At 45.0% G+C, this 13,418-nt stretch overlaps 1 protein-coding gene across 4 annotated transcripts in view; it reads left to right on the top strand.

The window, feature by feature from the left end:
* The window catches only part of tenm2 (teneurin transmembrane protein 2), a 107,509-nt gene extending 94,854 nt beyond the window's left edge, over window positions 1-12,655 (top strand). For all 4 annotated transcript variants that reach the window (XM_034597698.1, XM_034597697.1, XM_034597700.1 and 1 more), the window contains 14 exons: window positions 171-325; window positions 624-725; window positions 998-1,171; window positions 1,474-2,111; window positions 2,418-2,593; window positions 6,470-6,705; window positions 6,797-7,093; window positions 7,327-7,884; window positions 7,984-8,253; window positions 8,387-8,797; window positions 8,912-9,022; window positions 9,184-9,451; window positions 9,943-10,073; window positions 10,178-12,655. In XM_034597698.1, coding sequence (XP_034453589.1) covers window positions 171-325; window positions 624-725; window positions 998-1,171; window positions 1,474-2,111; window positions 2,418-2,593; window positions 6,470-6,705; window positions 6,797-7,093; window positions 7,327-7,884; window positions 7,984-8,253; window positions 8,387-8,797; window positions 8,912-9,022; window positions 9,184-9,451; window positions 9,943-10,073; window positions 10,178-10,915 — 4,265 coding nt within the window. In that variant the 3' untranslated portion in view covers window positions 10,916-12,655. The remainder of the gene's footprint in view (window positions 1-170; window positions 326-623; window positions 726-997; window positions 1,172-1,473; window positions 2,112-2,417; window positions 2,594-6,469; window positions 6,706-6,796; window positions 7,094-7,326; window positions 7,885-7,983; window positions 8,254-8,386; window positions 8,798-8,911; window positions 9,023-9,183; window positions 9,452-9,942; window positions 10,074-10,177) is intronic.
* The last annotated feature ends 763 nt before the right edge of the window (window positions 12,656-13,418 follow it).

The raw sequence follows: 13,418 nt of genomic DNA, 5'->3' as shown, positions 1-13,418 counted from the left end.
TTTGTTCTCCCTCATTCGATGAAGCATTGAGCAGTTCAGCTGTCAGGGCCGCTATCTGTTTCCAGATGCTGGAAAGAGTGAAGTTTAATTGACTTGAAATGTTCTACGGGTTGCCGGCGGTGTTTGTGTTGTAAGTCGTCACTCATTGTGGTTCATCTCTGCTTTGACAGGCATTGCCGTGGATAAAAACGGCCTGATGTACTTCGTGGACGCCACCATGATCCGTAAGGTGGACCAGAACGGCATCATCTCCACTCTGCTCGGGGCCAACGATCTCACCGCCATACGGCCGCTGAGCTGTGACACAAGCATGGACGTCAGCCAGGTACGATGGTTATAGGAGGCAGTGCGGGAGAGACGAGAGGTGATGGCACAATAGATGATGATCTAACAGCCGAGTAAGTGCTGAGCTATGATGATTATTTGGAAACACGCCAGCCGGGAGGTCAGGGAGGGACTGATTTAGGGAGTCCATTGATAAATTGATGAATCAAAAGAAAATGAAGATGGCAGTCACTTAAAACAATGAAGAAGAGACTTGTCTGAGCCTTGGCGTGCGTTCAAAATGCTCCCCCTCTGCGTAGACATCGCCTGATATACAACTTCTGTTTCTGCCCTACCAGGTACGTCTCGAGTGGCCGACGGACTTAGCTGTGAACCCCATGGACAACTCCCTCTATGTCCTGGAAAACAATGTCATCCTACGCATCACTGAGAACCACCAGGTCTGTACCACAGGGCCGAATCACCTCTGCAAACCCCTTTGGGTGGACCCTCGCAAAAGGGCTTTGACAGGATTAAGTCCCAATTAGGCTTTCTCCAGCAAATTAGAAGTAAAAGTTCAAATCCTAACAAAGTTTTGCTGCTGCGGTAACATTACTCTTTACTCAACTTAACTAAGATGTTCTACTTTCTGAAGTCTCACTTCACTATGGAAAGTTTAATAGAGTTTCAGTTGTTTGATCACAGACGTAACATTGTCTGTTGTCGCCCGCAGGTGAGCATCATTGCCGGTCGGCCCATGCACTGTCAAGTGCCAGGCATTGACTACAGCCTCAGCAAGCTGGCCATCCACGCTGCCTTGGAGAGCGCCACTGCCATCGCCCTGTCTCACACCGGCATCCTCTACATCGCTGAGACAGACGAGAAAAAGATCAACCGCATCAGACAGGTAAAAGACACTGACGTGCAGAACACAGTTCATTGTCTGTCTTGTTTTAGAATGAATCAGACTCATTTTGTTTTCTTGGCAACCAAAAGAGACTGAACAACTGGTCGGTGTGTGTGGGTGTTTCCTTTGAATATTCTGAGACTCTACATTTAGTTCAGACACTATTAAGTTTTTTTTCCTAATCCTCTCTTTTGATAACTCAAAATGAAATTTTTCTATGTTAATACACTTTCTTTTATTCAGGACTGACTTATTTTACAATATCCTTCTTCCCCTCATCCGTCTGTGTGTGTTTTTTTCAGGTGAGCACTAATGGAGAAATCTCTCTCCTGGCCGGCGCTGCCTCCGACTGCGACTGCAAAAACGACGTCAACTGTAACTGCTTCTACGGCGATGAAGGCTACGCCCCCGATGCCGGCTTGAACTCCCCCACCTCCTTGGCTGTGTCCCCTGATGGGAGCCTCTTCATCGCGGACCTCAACAACATTCGAATTAGAGCCGTGCGAGCCAATCGGCCCGGCCCTGCGGTGTCAAGCATTGGCTACGGAGGATCCGCGCAGTACGAGGTCGCCTCGCCGAGAGAGCAAGAGCTGTATGTCTTCAATGGAGAGGGGCTTCACATCCAAACTATTAGCCTCGTAACCGGGGAGCCGCTTTACAATTTCACCTACGGCTCTGATGGAGAGCTGGCCATGCTGGTGGACAACTGCAACAACACGGTTAAAGTACGGAGGGACGGTTTAGGCCAGGGAGGAGGAGCCGGCCTGCTCAGACTGGTGCTACTGCCAGAGAATCAAGTAGTGACGCTGGGACTGGACCCCACAGGGGGCCTGCGTAGTGTGTCGGCCCTGGGCCAGGAGGTGGCTCTGATGGGCTACAGTGGCAACACGGGCCTGCTGGCCACCAAAGCTGATGAGACTGGATGGACCACGTTTTACCAGTAAGTGTGTGACAGAGGGCAAAATGTCTGAATATGTTTTTCATCTATCTCAAATACAAAATGAAGTTTTGCAGGCTTCATGTTCATCATGCTCTGTTGAATTCCAAATTACTAGTGCTCCTAACACAGTGCTCTCCTGCCCCCCAGTGTTTGCTTTTATAACTACAGCCAATTCCTCTCTAATATGACCTCGCTCTGTGTCTCTGGGATTGTCTGACTGTGCACACGTGTGTTTCCACATGTGGTACAAGTATTTATACGTCCTTCTCTTGCTAATCGCCCTCACTGCAATCTCCTATCCCCCAGGTACGACAGCGAGGGTCGCCTGACCAATGTGACTTACCCCACGGGCATGGTGACGAGTCTCCACCGCGAGATTGAGCGCTCCATCAACATCGACATCGAGAGCTCCAGCAGGGACGACGATGTCACTGTCATCACCAACCTGTCGTCTGTGGAGGCGTCATACACCGTGGTGCAAGGTAGAGACTCATGCTGCTTTCAGACATTCTCCTGAGGGGCTCTATGTCTGAGTCACTTGCTCCCGATATTTTTCCGGACCTTTTTCTGCCAGGCCACTGATGAAATGTCCAGAAAATGTCAGAGCGAGGATAAAAAAAGAACAATGTGTGGAGAATTCACAGCGAGCAAGTTGGTGACGTTTCTAACATGTGACGGACTCAAAACTGAAAAAAACCCAGATACCCAAATATCTCAGGATGAGAAAGAGCAGCAATACATGTGAAGTATGATAAAGGCAGATGCTGGTGTCACTGTGCTGTAAACACATTTTTGTGAACACGTGTGACTCAGATAATCTCCTGCTGCGTTCTTCATATGGGAAAGGCAGTCTCTGGATAATGTCCTGACCCAATTGTAAAAAAAAAAAACGTGTGTGGCATGAAGGTGAATAAATACTGGGCTTAAATCATTAACATTAATCAGTAGGAATTTAAATTAATTTTTAAATACAAATTATAATAATGTTGATTAAGTATATTTTGAGCAGATAAACATTAATCCTCTAAAGACAAAATTCAAATGGTTCTTTTTATGTGGCAACCGAGCCTGATGAGATACACAATTTTATCTTAGTATTCAAAAGCACAGCCGCCCTCTGTGATGGTGGATGTGCACTGGCCTGCCGCCCCTAATTGAAAGTCTTGTTATTTTCACTCAGTTATGTGTCTGCTCCAGGAGATTATTTTCCATCCTTACCCACAACCGGCTCCCTCGCTCCCTCTCATGGAGTAAAAAATTACCGATATACGGTTGTTAATCCCAGCTGGGTTCCTCCTGCTTTGAATATCATCACAGCAAAAATTCATTAACTCATGTAGAGTGAATCCTGCTCATCCCTCAAGCTTTCTCCTCACATGCACGCACCAACATACAAATGCAGCTCTCGACCAGTTCCCATGATCCCTCAGCTTATCTGGTCTGTTTAGAGACGACGGAGGAGGAGGAGGAGGGAGAATAATTGTCTCCTTTCTCTTGACCGGAGCAAGCGGTGTGACAGAAGTGTGAATGCAGACTGTGGGCTACGCAGGGCCTCGGAAGAGAATCAGTTGTGTATGTATTCAGGGATCCACCTAGGCTGCGGTAGGAGAGTTGTTCACAGAGCCGTAAGTCATTTAAGGTTTCCGGCGCACTATGTGGGGTTCAGCACAGCTCTCTGCTGACATACTCACTTAACCGTCTCCCTCTCTTTCCGCTCTCTCTCTCGCTCTCTTCATTAACTTCTGCACAGTGAATTCTCCTTGGCCCTCGAGCTCTCATTTCCCTCTCTCTCTCTCTCTCTCTCTCTCTCTCTGTTTTATTACAAGGTTGTTCAGACAGAGGGAGCAGAGAAGATTTATCTAAAGGCTGTTGCTGCCAAGTCAATGGAAAAAGCTTCACTTGTCTGTTTGAGGCATTGTTAAAATGTGCCTGGAGCTTTATTACAAATTGGCCTTATGGATTACTGTCATTTATGGCGGAGCTTCAGAGGGAGACGCCATCTGATCTTCTCACCTTTTTTTAAATGAAATAAAATAAAAAAACAACTCCCACCACCCCATCAACTGTGAATCTGCCAGAGCCGAAAACAACTTTATCTCACTTTCGATCACTTCTGTGTGATCAAGACGCCTGTTTTCCGACATCAGAGGGGGAAAATGTAGCCTCAGCATTAGACATGGGCTTATCTGCTTCCATGCTTGTGTTTCAGAGTGAGTCATTAAATTGCAGAGATGCACAGATTGTGGAGAGATGTCAGTTTAGCCTCGACTATTTTTATTTCAGAAGATTTCTGGAGTTTGGAGGAACTTGAATCAGGTCCATAAATGTTTAATGGGCATGATCCGGTTCTTTCTGTCACGAGCCTCTAGGCTTATGACTGGAACGTCCCATTTTCTATTAAACTTAAGCGGGTTTACTGCACCTTCACAAACGTGCACGTTCAATTTAATTTCCTTGCATCATTAAGTGCTTTCCCATAGGGTTTGGAACTGTTTGAGTTTTAACTGAATTCAGTGCTGGTACTCAACTTTCTGGTATGGTACAATGCGCTAGAAAGTTAGTTTTCAAATATGCTGTCTGTTGCAGTGAAGAAATGTTCTAAAACTGGTTTACATTCAAATTAATACAAAACTCATACGCTGAACTATATTATTATATAAACCTTTTCTTTGAGGACTCTGACTGATTTCCAGCGTCCCTGAGGATGTCCATATTTTGGAATAAATGCTAATCTTACGTCAACCTAGACTGAAAAATCCAAGTTACATCCTACAACAACTTGTGGACGATGCCTCACTTAATGCTTCATCGACCGTGTAGGTCTCAGCTTCTTTGGCGCTGGCTGCAGTCCTGCTAACATTAGCTGGACAGCTGCTGTGGGAGACTTGGCTTTCTTCAGGCTATGAAGCGCAGTACACTCATCAGCAGGCCCACACAGAATCTGCACACACAGCATTGTGACGACACCTCTGCATATTTTCCATAGATTTTAAACAAATAGACACACGCTCCTTGTAAAACTTTGATTCAACGCCCCCCCTCTGCATGTGTGGGATGTCTGTTCTTTTCAGTGGGCATTAAAGATGCAGTGATTTGAAAAGTGTGCTTGTTTGAGTAAACCCTGCTCACTTTTTCGCAGTCCAGTCAAATGCAAAGGATTTGATTCAAATCCCTCCGTAACAGCACCGCCCATATGCTCATTTTCACTTGGTAACACACAGTAGAGAGGGTAGAGACGCTCTCACAGATGTTTCACTGGGACTTTAAGATCCAAGTTGGTGTGGAAATATGTCAAAAATTTACAGCTGAGGAACTGAGGAGGCGCCGTTTGTGAACAGAGATTACTGCGAAGAATCAGGCAAATTACTTCATTTCAAGAGATGAAAGCCTGGTCCTGTTTATCCTTTAAGCTAAATGGAAAGTTCAGAGCCTTTTTCTTTTGACCAGTGAGGTTGACATATCTAGAGTAAAATATCAGTTGGATGGGTTGCTCTGATATTGTGGCACAGACATATTTCTCTTCATAAATTGAATTAACTTGGTGATCCCATAATTTTTCATCTAGTGCTTCATGAAATTGAAGCTGTCATTTTTTTTTTATCTCATCAATCATCATTTGTTTTCTCCAAAAAATTAAAAAACTTACAAGTAGCCACAGTGAACTCAACATATCATCCTCACCCCATGTGCCTATACACAATATATAATGATAATAATACATTTTATTAAAAATTTATATATTTTTTAACTTATGCACTATGGTACTTTTCAAAGAAAAGAGAGTAGAAATTAAAATCAGCAAACCATTAAACCCTCATGTACATATTTTGGAACATGCCAGCATCTATATCAACATCACTATACATCGCCCATACACCTATCAAATGATGTACAAGTATAGTATTGACAATATAGATATAAAGTAGATAATATAAAAGTTGAAATTATTAAGGATCTCATATGTAGTGTAATTACATTGTATTTCTATAAAATTATACAAAATTCACATAACAATGATAAGGAAACAAATACTATAAGATTTATAAAAACAATGAAATCAAAAAGATTAATTTAAATTAATTAAACACCATAATATAATAAAATATTATTTTATTATTATGGATGCGTCAAGGTCAGTTAGATCAGTAAAGAACCTTCCTCACCAAATAACTTTTTTATGGAACAGGATATTCCTCCTAAGCTTAGAGAGCACTATGTTGTTAAAGTCTGACACCAAACATCTGGTTATAGGTTTGCTGGGGTTCTGACATTTCTTCCTCAATACAGAGACTAGTCCCTGTGCTTCTTTGGCTTCTTGTCTTCTATCTAACAGTATGTGTATTTGTCTCCCCCTCCAGACCAAGTAAGGAACAGCTATCAGTTATGCAACAACGGAACCTTGAGAGTCATGTACGCCAACGGGATGGGCATCAGCTTTCACACGGAGCCCCACATCCTGGCAGGTTCTGTGAGCCCAACGATTGGTCGCAGGAACATCACACTTCCCACAGACAACGGCCTCAACTCCATCGAGTGGCGCCTGCGCAAGGAGCAGACCAAGGGCAGGGTCACTGTTTTTGGCAGGAAGCTAAGGGTGGGTTGTTTTTTTGGGATTAAATCTAGACATTTACCACAACTTCAATATTGGCACTAAAATATAACTCAAACATTTTTCTCTTTCTCAGGCTCATGGACGCAACCTTCTCTCCATTGACTTCGACCGCAACACACGCACAGAGAAGATTTACGACGATCACCGCAAGTTCACACTGCGTATCATGTACGACGCTCAGGGCCGCCCGGCCATGTGGCTGCCCAGCAGCAGTCTGGCGGTGGTCAATGTGTCCTATTCAACCACTGGACAGCTTGTTGGGCTGCAGAGGGGGAGCATGAGTGAGAGGACGGAGTTCGACACCCAGGGACGCATCCTGTCTCGTTCCTTCGTGGACGGGAAAGTGTGGAGCTACAGTTACCTCGACAAAGTGAGTATATTTATCTTTAACATTGTCATCGACGAGTCATGAAAGCAATGGCAAGAAAGAATAATAATTTGGTTTGCAGAATTGAGGGGAAAAATAAATAATTTCCACGGTTATTAAGATTCAAATTTGTCAGCTGAGAGCAAATTACTCCTGGTGTTATTTCACAGGACGCGAGTTACCCATTGACAATGCAATTATATTAATCCGCCTTTCGCTTTCCTTCATTTCTCCAGTCCATGGTGCTGCTCCTGCAGAGTCAGAGACAGTATGTCTTTGAGTTTGACGCTTCAGGTCGGGTCACAGCTGTCACCATGCCCAGCGTTGCCCGCCATACCATGTTCACACACGTGTCAGTTGGCTACATCCGCAACACCTACAACCCCCCAGAGAGCAACGCCTCCATAATCCATGACTTCAGCGAGGACGGCAGACCTCAGGCCTCTCATTACCTGGGCACCGGCCGCCGTGTGCTCTACAAGTACGGCAAGCTGGCCAAGCTGTCAGAGATCGTGTACGACAGCACCGCCGTAACTTTCGGCTACGACGAGACAGCTGGCGTGCTGAAGATGGTCAACCTGCAGAGCGGGGGCTTCTCGTGCACCATTCGCTACCGCAAAATGGGCCCGCTCATTGACAAGCAGATCTACCGCTTCAGTGAGGAGGGGATGGTCAACGCGAGGTTTGACTATACGTACCACGACAACAGCTTCCGTATTGCCAGCATGAAGCCAGTCATCAGCGAGACGCCGCTTCCTGTTGACCTCTACAGATACGACGAGATCTCTGGAAAGGTAGAGGGCAGAAATTTGGTTCTTTAGTTGTTTAACTTTCAAACTAAATGTACTTTCTTTGCCTCACCTTCTCTCTAAAACCTTCCCTCCCTCCTACAGGTGGAGCACTTTGGAAAGTTCGGGGTCATTTACTACGACATTAATCAGATCATAACCACAGCCGTTATGACGCTGAGTAAGCATTTCGACACCCACGGTCGCATCAAGGAGGTGCAATACGAGATCTTCCGTTCGCTCATGTACTGGATGACAGTGCAGTATGACAGCATGGGACGAGTGGTGAAGAGGGAGCTCAAGATCGGGCCTTATGCCAACACCACTCAATACCGCTATGATTATGATGGAGACGGACAGCTCAGCGGCGTCAAGGTGAATATTCTGCGTGTGGAGAGAGTGGAAACGATTACCTGAAGAACCTGATGTGTCAACTTCTCTTAATTTGATCCATGATCTGGAATCTGTCACTTACTCTTTGCTGTTGTCATGTCATTGTTTTATTCAGGTAAACGACTGGTCTACGTGGCGCTACAGCTACGACCTGAACGGCAACCTCCACCTGCTGAATCCCGGGAACAGCGCCCGCATTTTGCCCCTCCGCTACGACCTCAGAGACCGCATCACACGCCTGGGAGACGTCCAGTACCGCCTGGATGAAGACGGTTTCCTCAGCCAGCGTGGCTCGGACATCTTTGACTACAACTCCAAAGGTCAGCTCCTGCGGGCCTACAACCGAGGTCCCGGCGGCTGGAGCGTCGTGTATCATTACGACGGACTGGGCCGCAGGGTGTCCACGAGGAACAGCCTGGGACAGCACCTTCAGTTCTTCTACGCCGACCTGAACCACCCAACCAGGGTCACGCACATCTTCAACCACTCCAGCTCGGACATCTCGTCGCTCTACTATGACTTACAGGTAGGCGTGTTACATGTCCACCAATATCCTGCCCATTTATTACAACACATGAGCCAAAACCTCATCCTGAAATATGATATAAATATATTGAATTTCTAACTGTGTCATGATCAGGGACATTTGTTCGCCATGGAGGTGAGCAGTGGGGAGGAATACTACATTGCCTCTGATAACACCGGCACGCCACTGGCTGTCTTCAGCAGCAACGGACAGATGATCAAACAGGTACAGAAAGTAGCCTTGAATTTATTTGCCATAAATGACAAAAAAATTGATTTTGCCCTTTTTTGTGTCCTTTGGGTGTAACTCAACCCGTGTTGAAGGTTTTCCATCAGAGGAAGTATTAAGAATCAAAAAAGCTAAAAGAGTCTGCTTCTGTCACTCAGGTGCAGTACACAGCCTACGGAGAAGTGTACCTGGACTCTAACCCAGAGTTCCAGCTGGTGGTGGGTTTCCACGGTGGCCTCTACGACTCCTTGACTAAGCTGGTGCACTTCACCCAGCGGGACTATGACGTCCTGGCCGGACGCTGGACCTCGCCCGACTACAGCATGTGGCCCAAGATCGGGAAGGATCCCTCTCCGTTTAATCTGTACATGTTCAAGAACAACAACCCCCTCAGTGACATGCTGGATGTCAAGAACTATGTCACAGGTAAAAGGCCAAATACGTCATAACACAGTGAATATTTAGAATTCGGTTTCTGGAATATTTTTACGTAATCTAACCATTTAAAATGGTGGAAAAAAGGCTTAAATGCCGCCAATTCATCATAGCATTTTAAAAACTACTTTACGACATAAAAATGTTATATTTACTGAATAAATATACAGAAATCAGTGGTGGAGGAAATAAATCGACTTCAGTGAGGTACAGATATCGTAAAAATGTGCTTTGTTACATTATATAGGTAAAACTATAATGTCCTGACATCGATATCTCCAGTGTTCAGGAGAAGCTGATTGTTATAGACCAGATTTATGTCAGGAGCAATGTACTGCAGCAGCACAGGGGATGAAATCTTTACACAACACCAACAGAGTCACAGAAGCAAACACACATTGACTTTTCTATGCTAAAAACAATCCAGTATGTTTATGCCCGTCCTTCAGCAAAGTCATTTTCTGTCCTGTCTGCTGCTGCAGATGTGAAGAGCTGGCTGGTGATGTTTGGCTTCCAGCTCAGCAACATAATCCCGGGGTTCCCTCGACACACGCTCTACTTTGTGGAGCCTCCGTACGAGCTGCAGGCCACCCAGCACTGCGAGAACGGACAGGTATATATACGACTGTACAGAAAAATATGGCTAATGCAATAAATCTAGTTGTTAGTAGCTTCCGTTGTAAATGTTCATTTCAATACTGTATCCACCTTTTCCAGCTCATCACCGGTGTGCAACAGGCAGCAGAGCGGCACAACCAGGCTTTCATGGCCCTGGAGGGTCGTCTCCTCAACAAAGAGCGTCGCAGACGAAAGGACAAGCCGGGTCACTGGTTCGGCACCAGCACCCCAATTATAGGTCGAGGAGTAATGCTGGCATTGAAGGAGGGCAGAGTAGTGGCCGGTGTGTCAGCATTGGCCAGCGACGACAGCCGCAAAGTGGCTCTGGTGCTCAACGGCGCCCAGTACCTCGAAGGCACCCATTACACCCAGGACGGGAAGGACTGTCACTACTTTGTGAAAGTTGGCTCTGCCGACAGTGACCTGTTGTCGCTGGGGCTCACGAACGGCCGCAAGTCACTGGAGAGCGGCATCAACGTCACAGTGAGTGGCCGCTCAAGAAGAGGGGTGACCGTGGAGTTCGCAGTTCCGTCGTTAATACTGAGTGTTCGATACGGGCTGGCGGTGGACGTGGTGGATGAGGAGAAGGTAAGACTTTTGGAGCTGGCCAGGCAGAGAGCCTTGGCAGGGGCCTGGTCGAAAGAGCAGCAGAGGGCCAGAGACGGGAAGGGAGGGAGCCGCCTGTGGACGGAGGGGGAGCGACAGCAGCTCCTAACGACAGGGAGAGTACAGGGCTACGATGGCTACTACGTACTGCCTGTGGAGCAGTACCCAGAACTGGCTGACAGCAGCAACAACATCCAGTTCCTCAGACAGAACGAGATGGGCAAGAGGTAACAGCCCACCTGAACTCACCTGAGGGGGCGGACTCTTCCCTCTCTTCCACTTTCATTTCTCTAAATCCTTTTTCCTACCCAGCCTCCTCAGCCCTACCCCTTTCAAAACCCATCGAGGATTAACCAACAAATGGGGTTACTCACGGAACGCTGCAGGGACTTTTGAAAAGAATGACTTAACAGAAAAACATATTATTGTTAATTTTACTGCCATGGGCATAAAGATTTAAGTTTAGTCAAAACGGTTCTCTTGGTTTTTTTCTCTCTTGTTTTTGGAAAAAAACTTTTTGGAACACTGAAAAAGCACTGAAGAACTTTAAGAGCTGTTGCTTAATGAATAAGAAGATTCCCCTTTTTAAAAAAGATAGTGATATTTTCGCCCCTATTTTTTGGGTCACACTGCGAGCGGCCATGACGGCTGCTGAACACCGCCGTGGAGTTGTTACTGCGCTGGCGTCTGCAGTGAAGGCTTGTCTGTCTCTAATAGACGCTGAAGGGCAATAGGGACCAAAGTGGAGACAAAGCCGCTCCAGAGAGCCGCCGTGACAACTGCACATCAAGAGAGGACATCAAAAGACGAAGCGACAGACACGGCAAGGTTAAAACGAAAGGTTGTCCGATACCAGGAGTCGTCTCCCTGTCTCAGGCCTCCCATCGTCCACCACGGACCAGTCCTCCGCTGCCGAGGCGGCGCACATCCAACTCAGCTCGCGGCATCCTCGAACAGATCCAAGCTGTCAATGGACTAGAAAATAAACTTTTTAAGAAAAAAAAACGAAGAAAAAAATAGTGATGGCTATATTTGTGGACAGTGGTATCATACAGCATTGCTTATTTTGAAACGGGGAGAAAAATCATATTACTACGTATGTGTCTGACTACACTAAATTTCAGGATGTTGCGTATACTGTAGATGCCGTAGTTTTGTACGTTTCAGTCGCGGTAGAATTGTGAGACTTTCACCAAGGCACTTCTGTACAGAACGATCGAACACACACACTCACAGAGTCTGAAAAACATGCGAATTTAGTATTTATTTGATTTGATTTTATTCTTTTTTAATTTATTTATTATTAGTACTATATGACAATCATGAATGAGTCACCAGTTCTATTTGAAATGGACATAAACGGACAAGTTTATTTTCTTTTGTAAAATATGTATGAAATGTTCATTTTTTTTTGGTTTTGTATTAATTTTCAGTTTGCTGCCAGGGCAAATAATAGTCACTCTCAAAAAAAGAATAATTTATGTAATAAAGTGTTTTAAAAGAAAAGAAGGGGTTTATACTTTAAATAAAGTCTTTAAAACTGTGAAATCTGTTTTTTCGAAAATATATTTCGATGTACAGTGTATAGACCTACCTTTATGCAGCACAGTAGAATATTGTTCAGAATATCAAGTTTTATATTTCTAAGAGGAAGTGGCTTGTAATGTGCAAAATCTTTAGCTGGTCTTACTACTCTAGAGTTTTGTGACACTCTAATATTCCATATCTACAATATCAATCCCCAGTTTGTTGTTTTTTGACTGTTTTCTTTGTTTTTCGGAAGCAGAGCTTGTTTCTGTCCTAGATCCCGACAGCAGTAGCAGTAATGGATCCCTCTCACTGTGAAGAGACTCGTGCTGGATGTCATAATGTACCAAATCAGTATTATCAAAAAGGATGATTCTTATACATTCACTGAAAACGAGACTCTTCTGAGAACCTTAACAATAAAAAGCATAATTGTTTACTTCATCTTGGGCACCGTGTAGTTCACTTTCATCTCACCTTTGTGTTTTGAAGCCTCCTGATCTTCTTTTGCAGGAACCGAATGCAGCAGGATTGAGTGGAATTACAGTACAATCACCAAATCTCTGGTGTGTTGTTGGGTTTCTCTCCGCTGATTTTCATTCTTTGTTTACTTTGCATCAAGCTCACTGATAAAAGTACATTTACATCAATGTTTTCCACGCTCCAAGCGTTTCCACTGCTTACTGTAATAAACACAAATACACAGGGGCCAATGTTTTTGACATTGACTGTTAGTCGATCCTAATGTGCTTTTAATTGGCCATTAATCTCACCCTGTTAACTCCAAACGCTCCAAAGAGCTTTGACTTTTTTTCTTTCCTGGGATAATTTGACTCTATTGAATTTCCGATGCCTCATCTCCTTTCAGCAGAGATTGAACGGGTTGTAGTGTCTATAACCAATATTTTTTATAACAATGGATTAAATGGCGATTTAGAATGACACGTTGAACCCACAGAGAGCAGCAGACATGTTTGCATGTCGTGGTAATTTATAACCTTCATGTGAGGAAGTCACAGGATCCATGTCTTGCGTAAGCTGATTTACTGGCATGACTCCCATGATGGAAGCATATGTAACCGAGCCATCATTAATGTTAATGAGTCAAAAGCTTCTGTCAGTACACTGTGTACACAGGATACGCCACGGCATCCTACATAATCAGGCAGGTGCAGGCAACCCCTGACTGTAGACCTCATGATTTACA

This window comes from Hippoglossus hippoglossus, chromosome 10 (genome assembly GCF_009819705.1).
Source record: "Hippoglossus hippoglossus isolate fHipHip1 chromosome 10, fHipHip1.pri, whole genome shotgun sequence".
Classification (NCBI taxonomy): Eukaryota; Metazoa; Chordata; class Actinopteri; order Pleuronectiformes; family Pleuronectidae; genus Hippoglossus; species Hippoglossus hippoglossus.
Note: the sequence above shows the minus strand (reverse complement) of the source record. Positions and strands in the feature narration are given on the sequence as shown.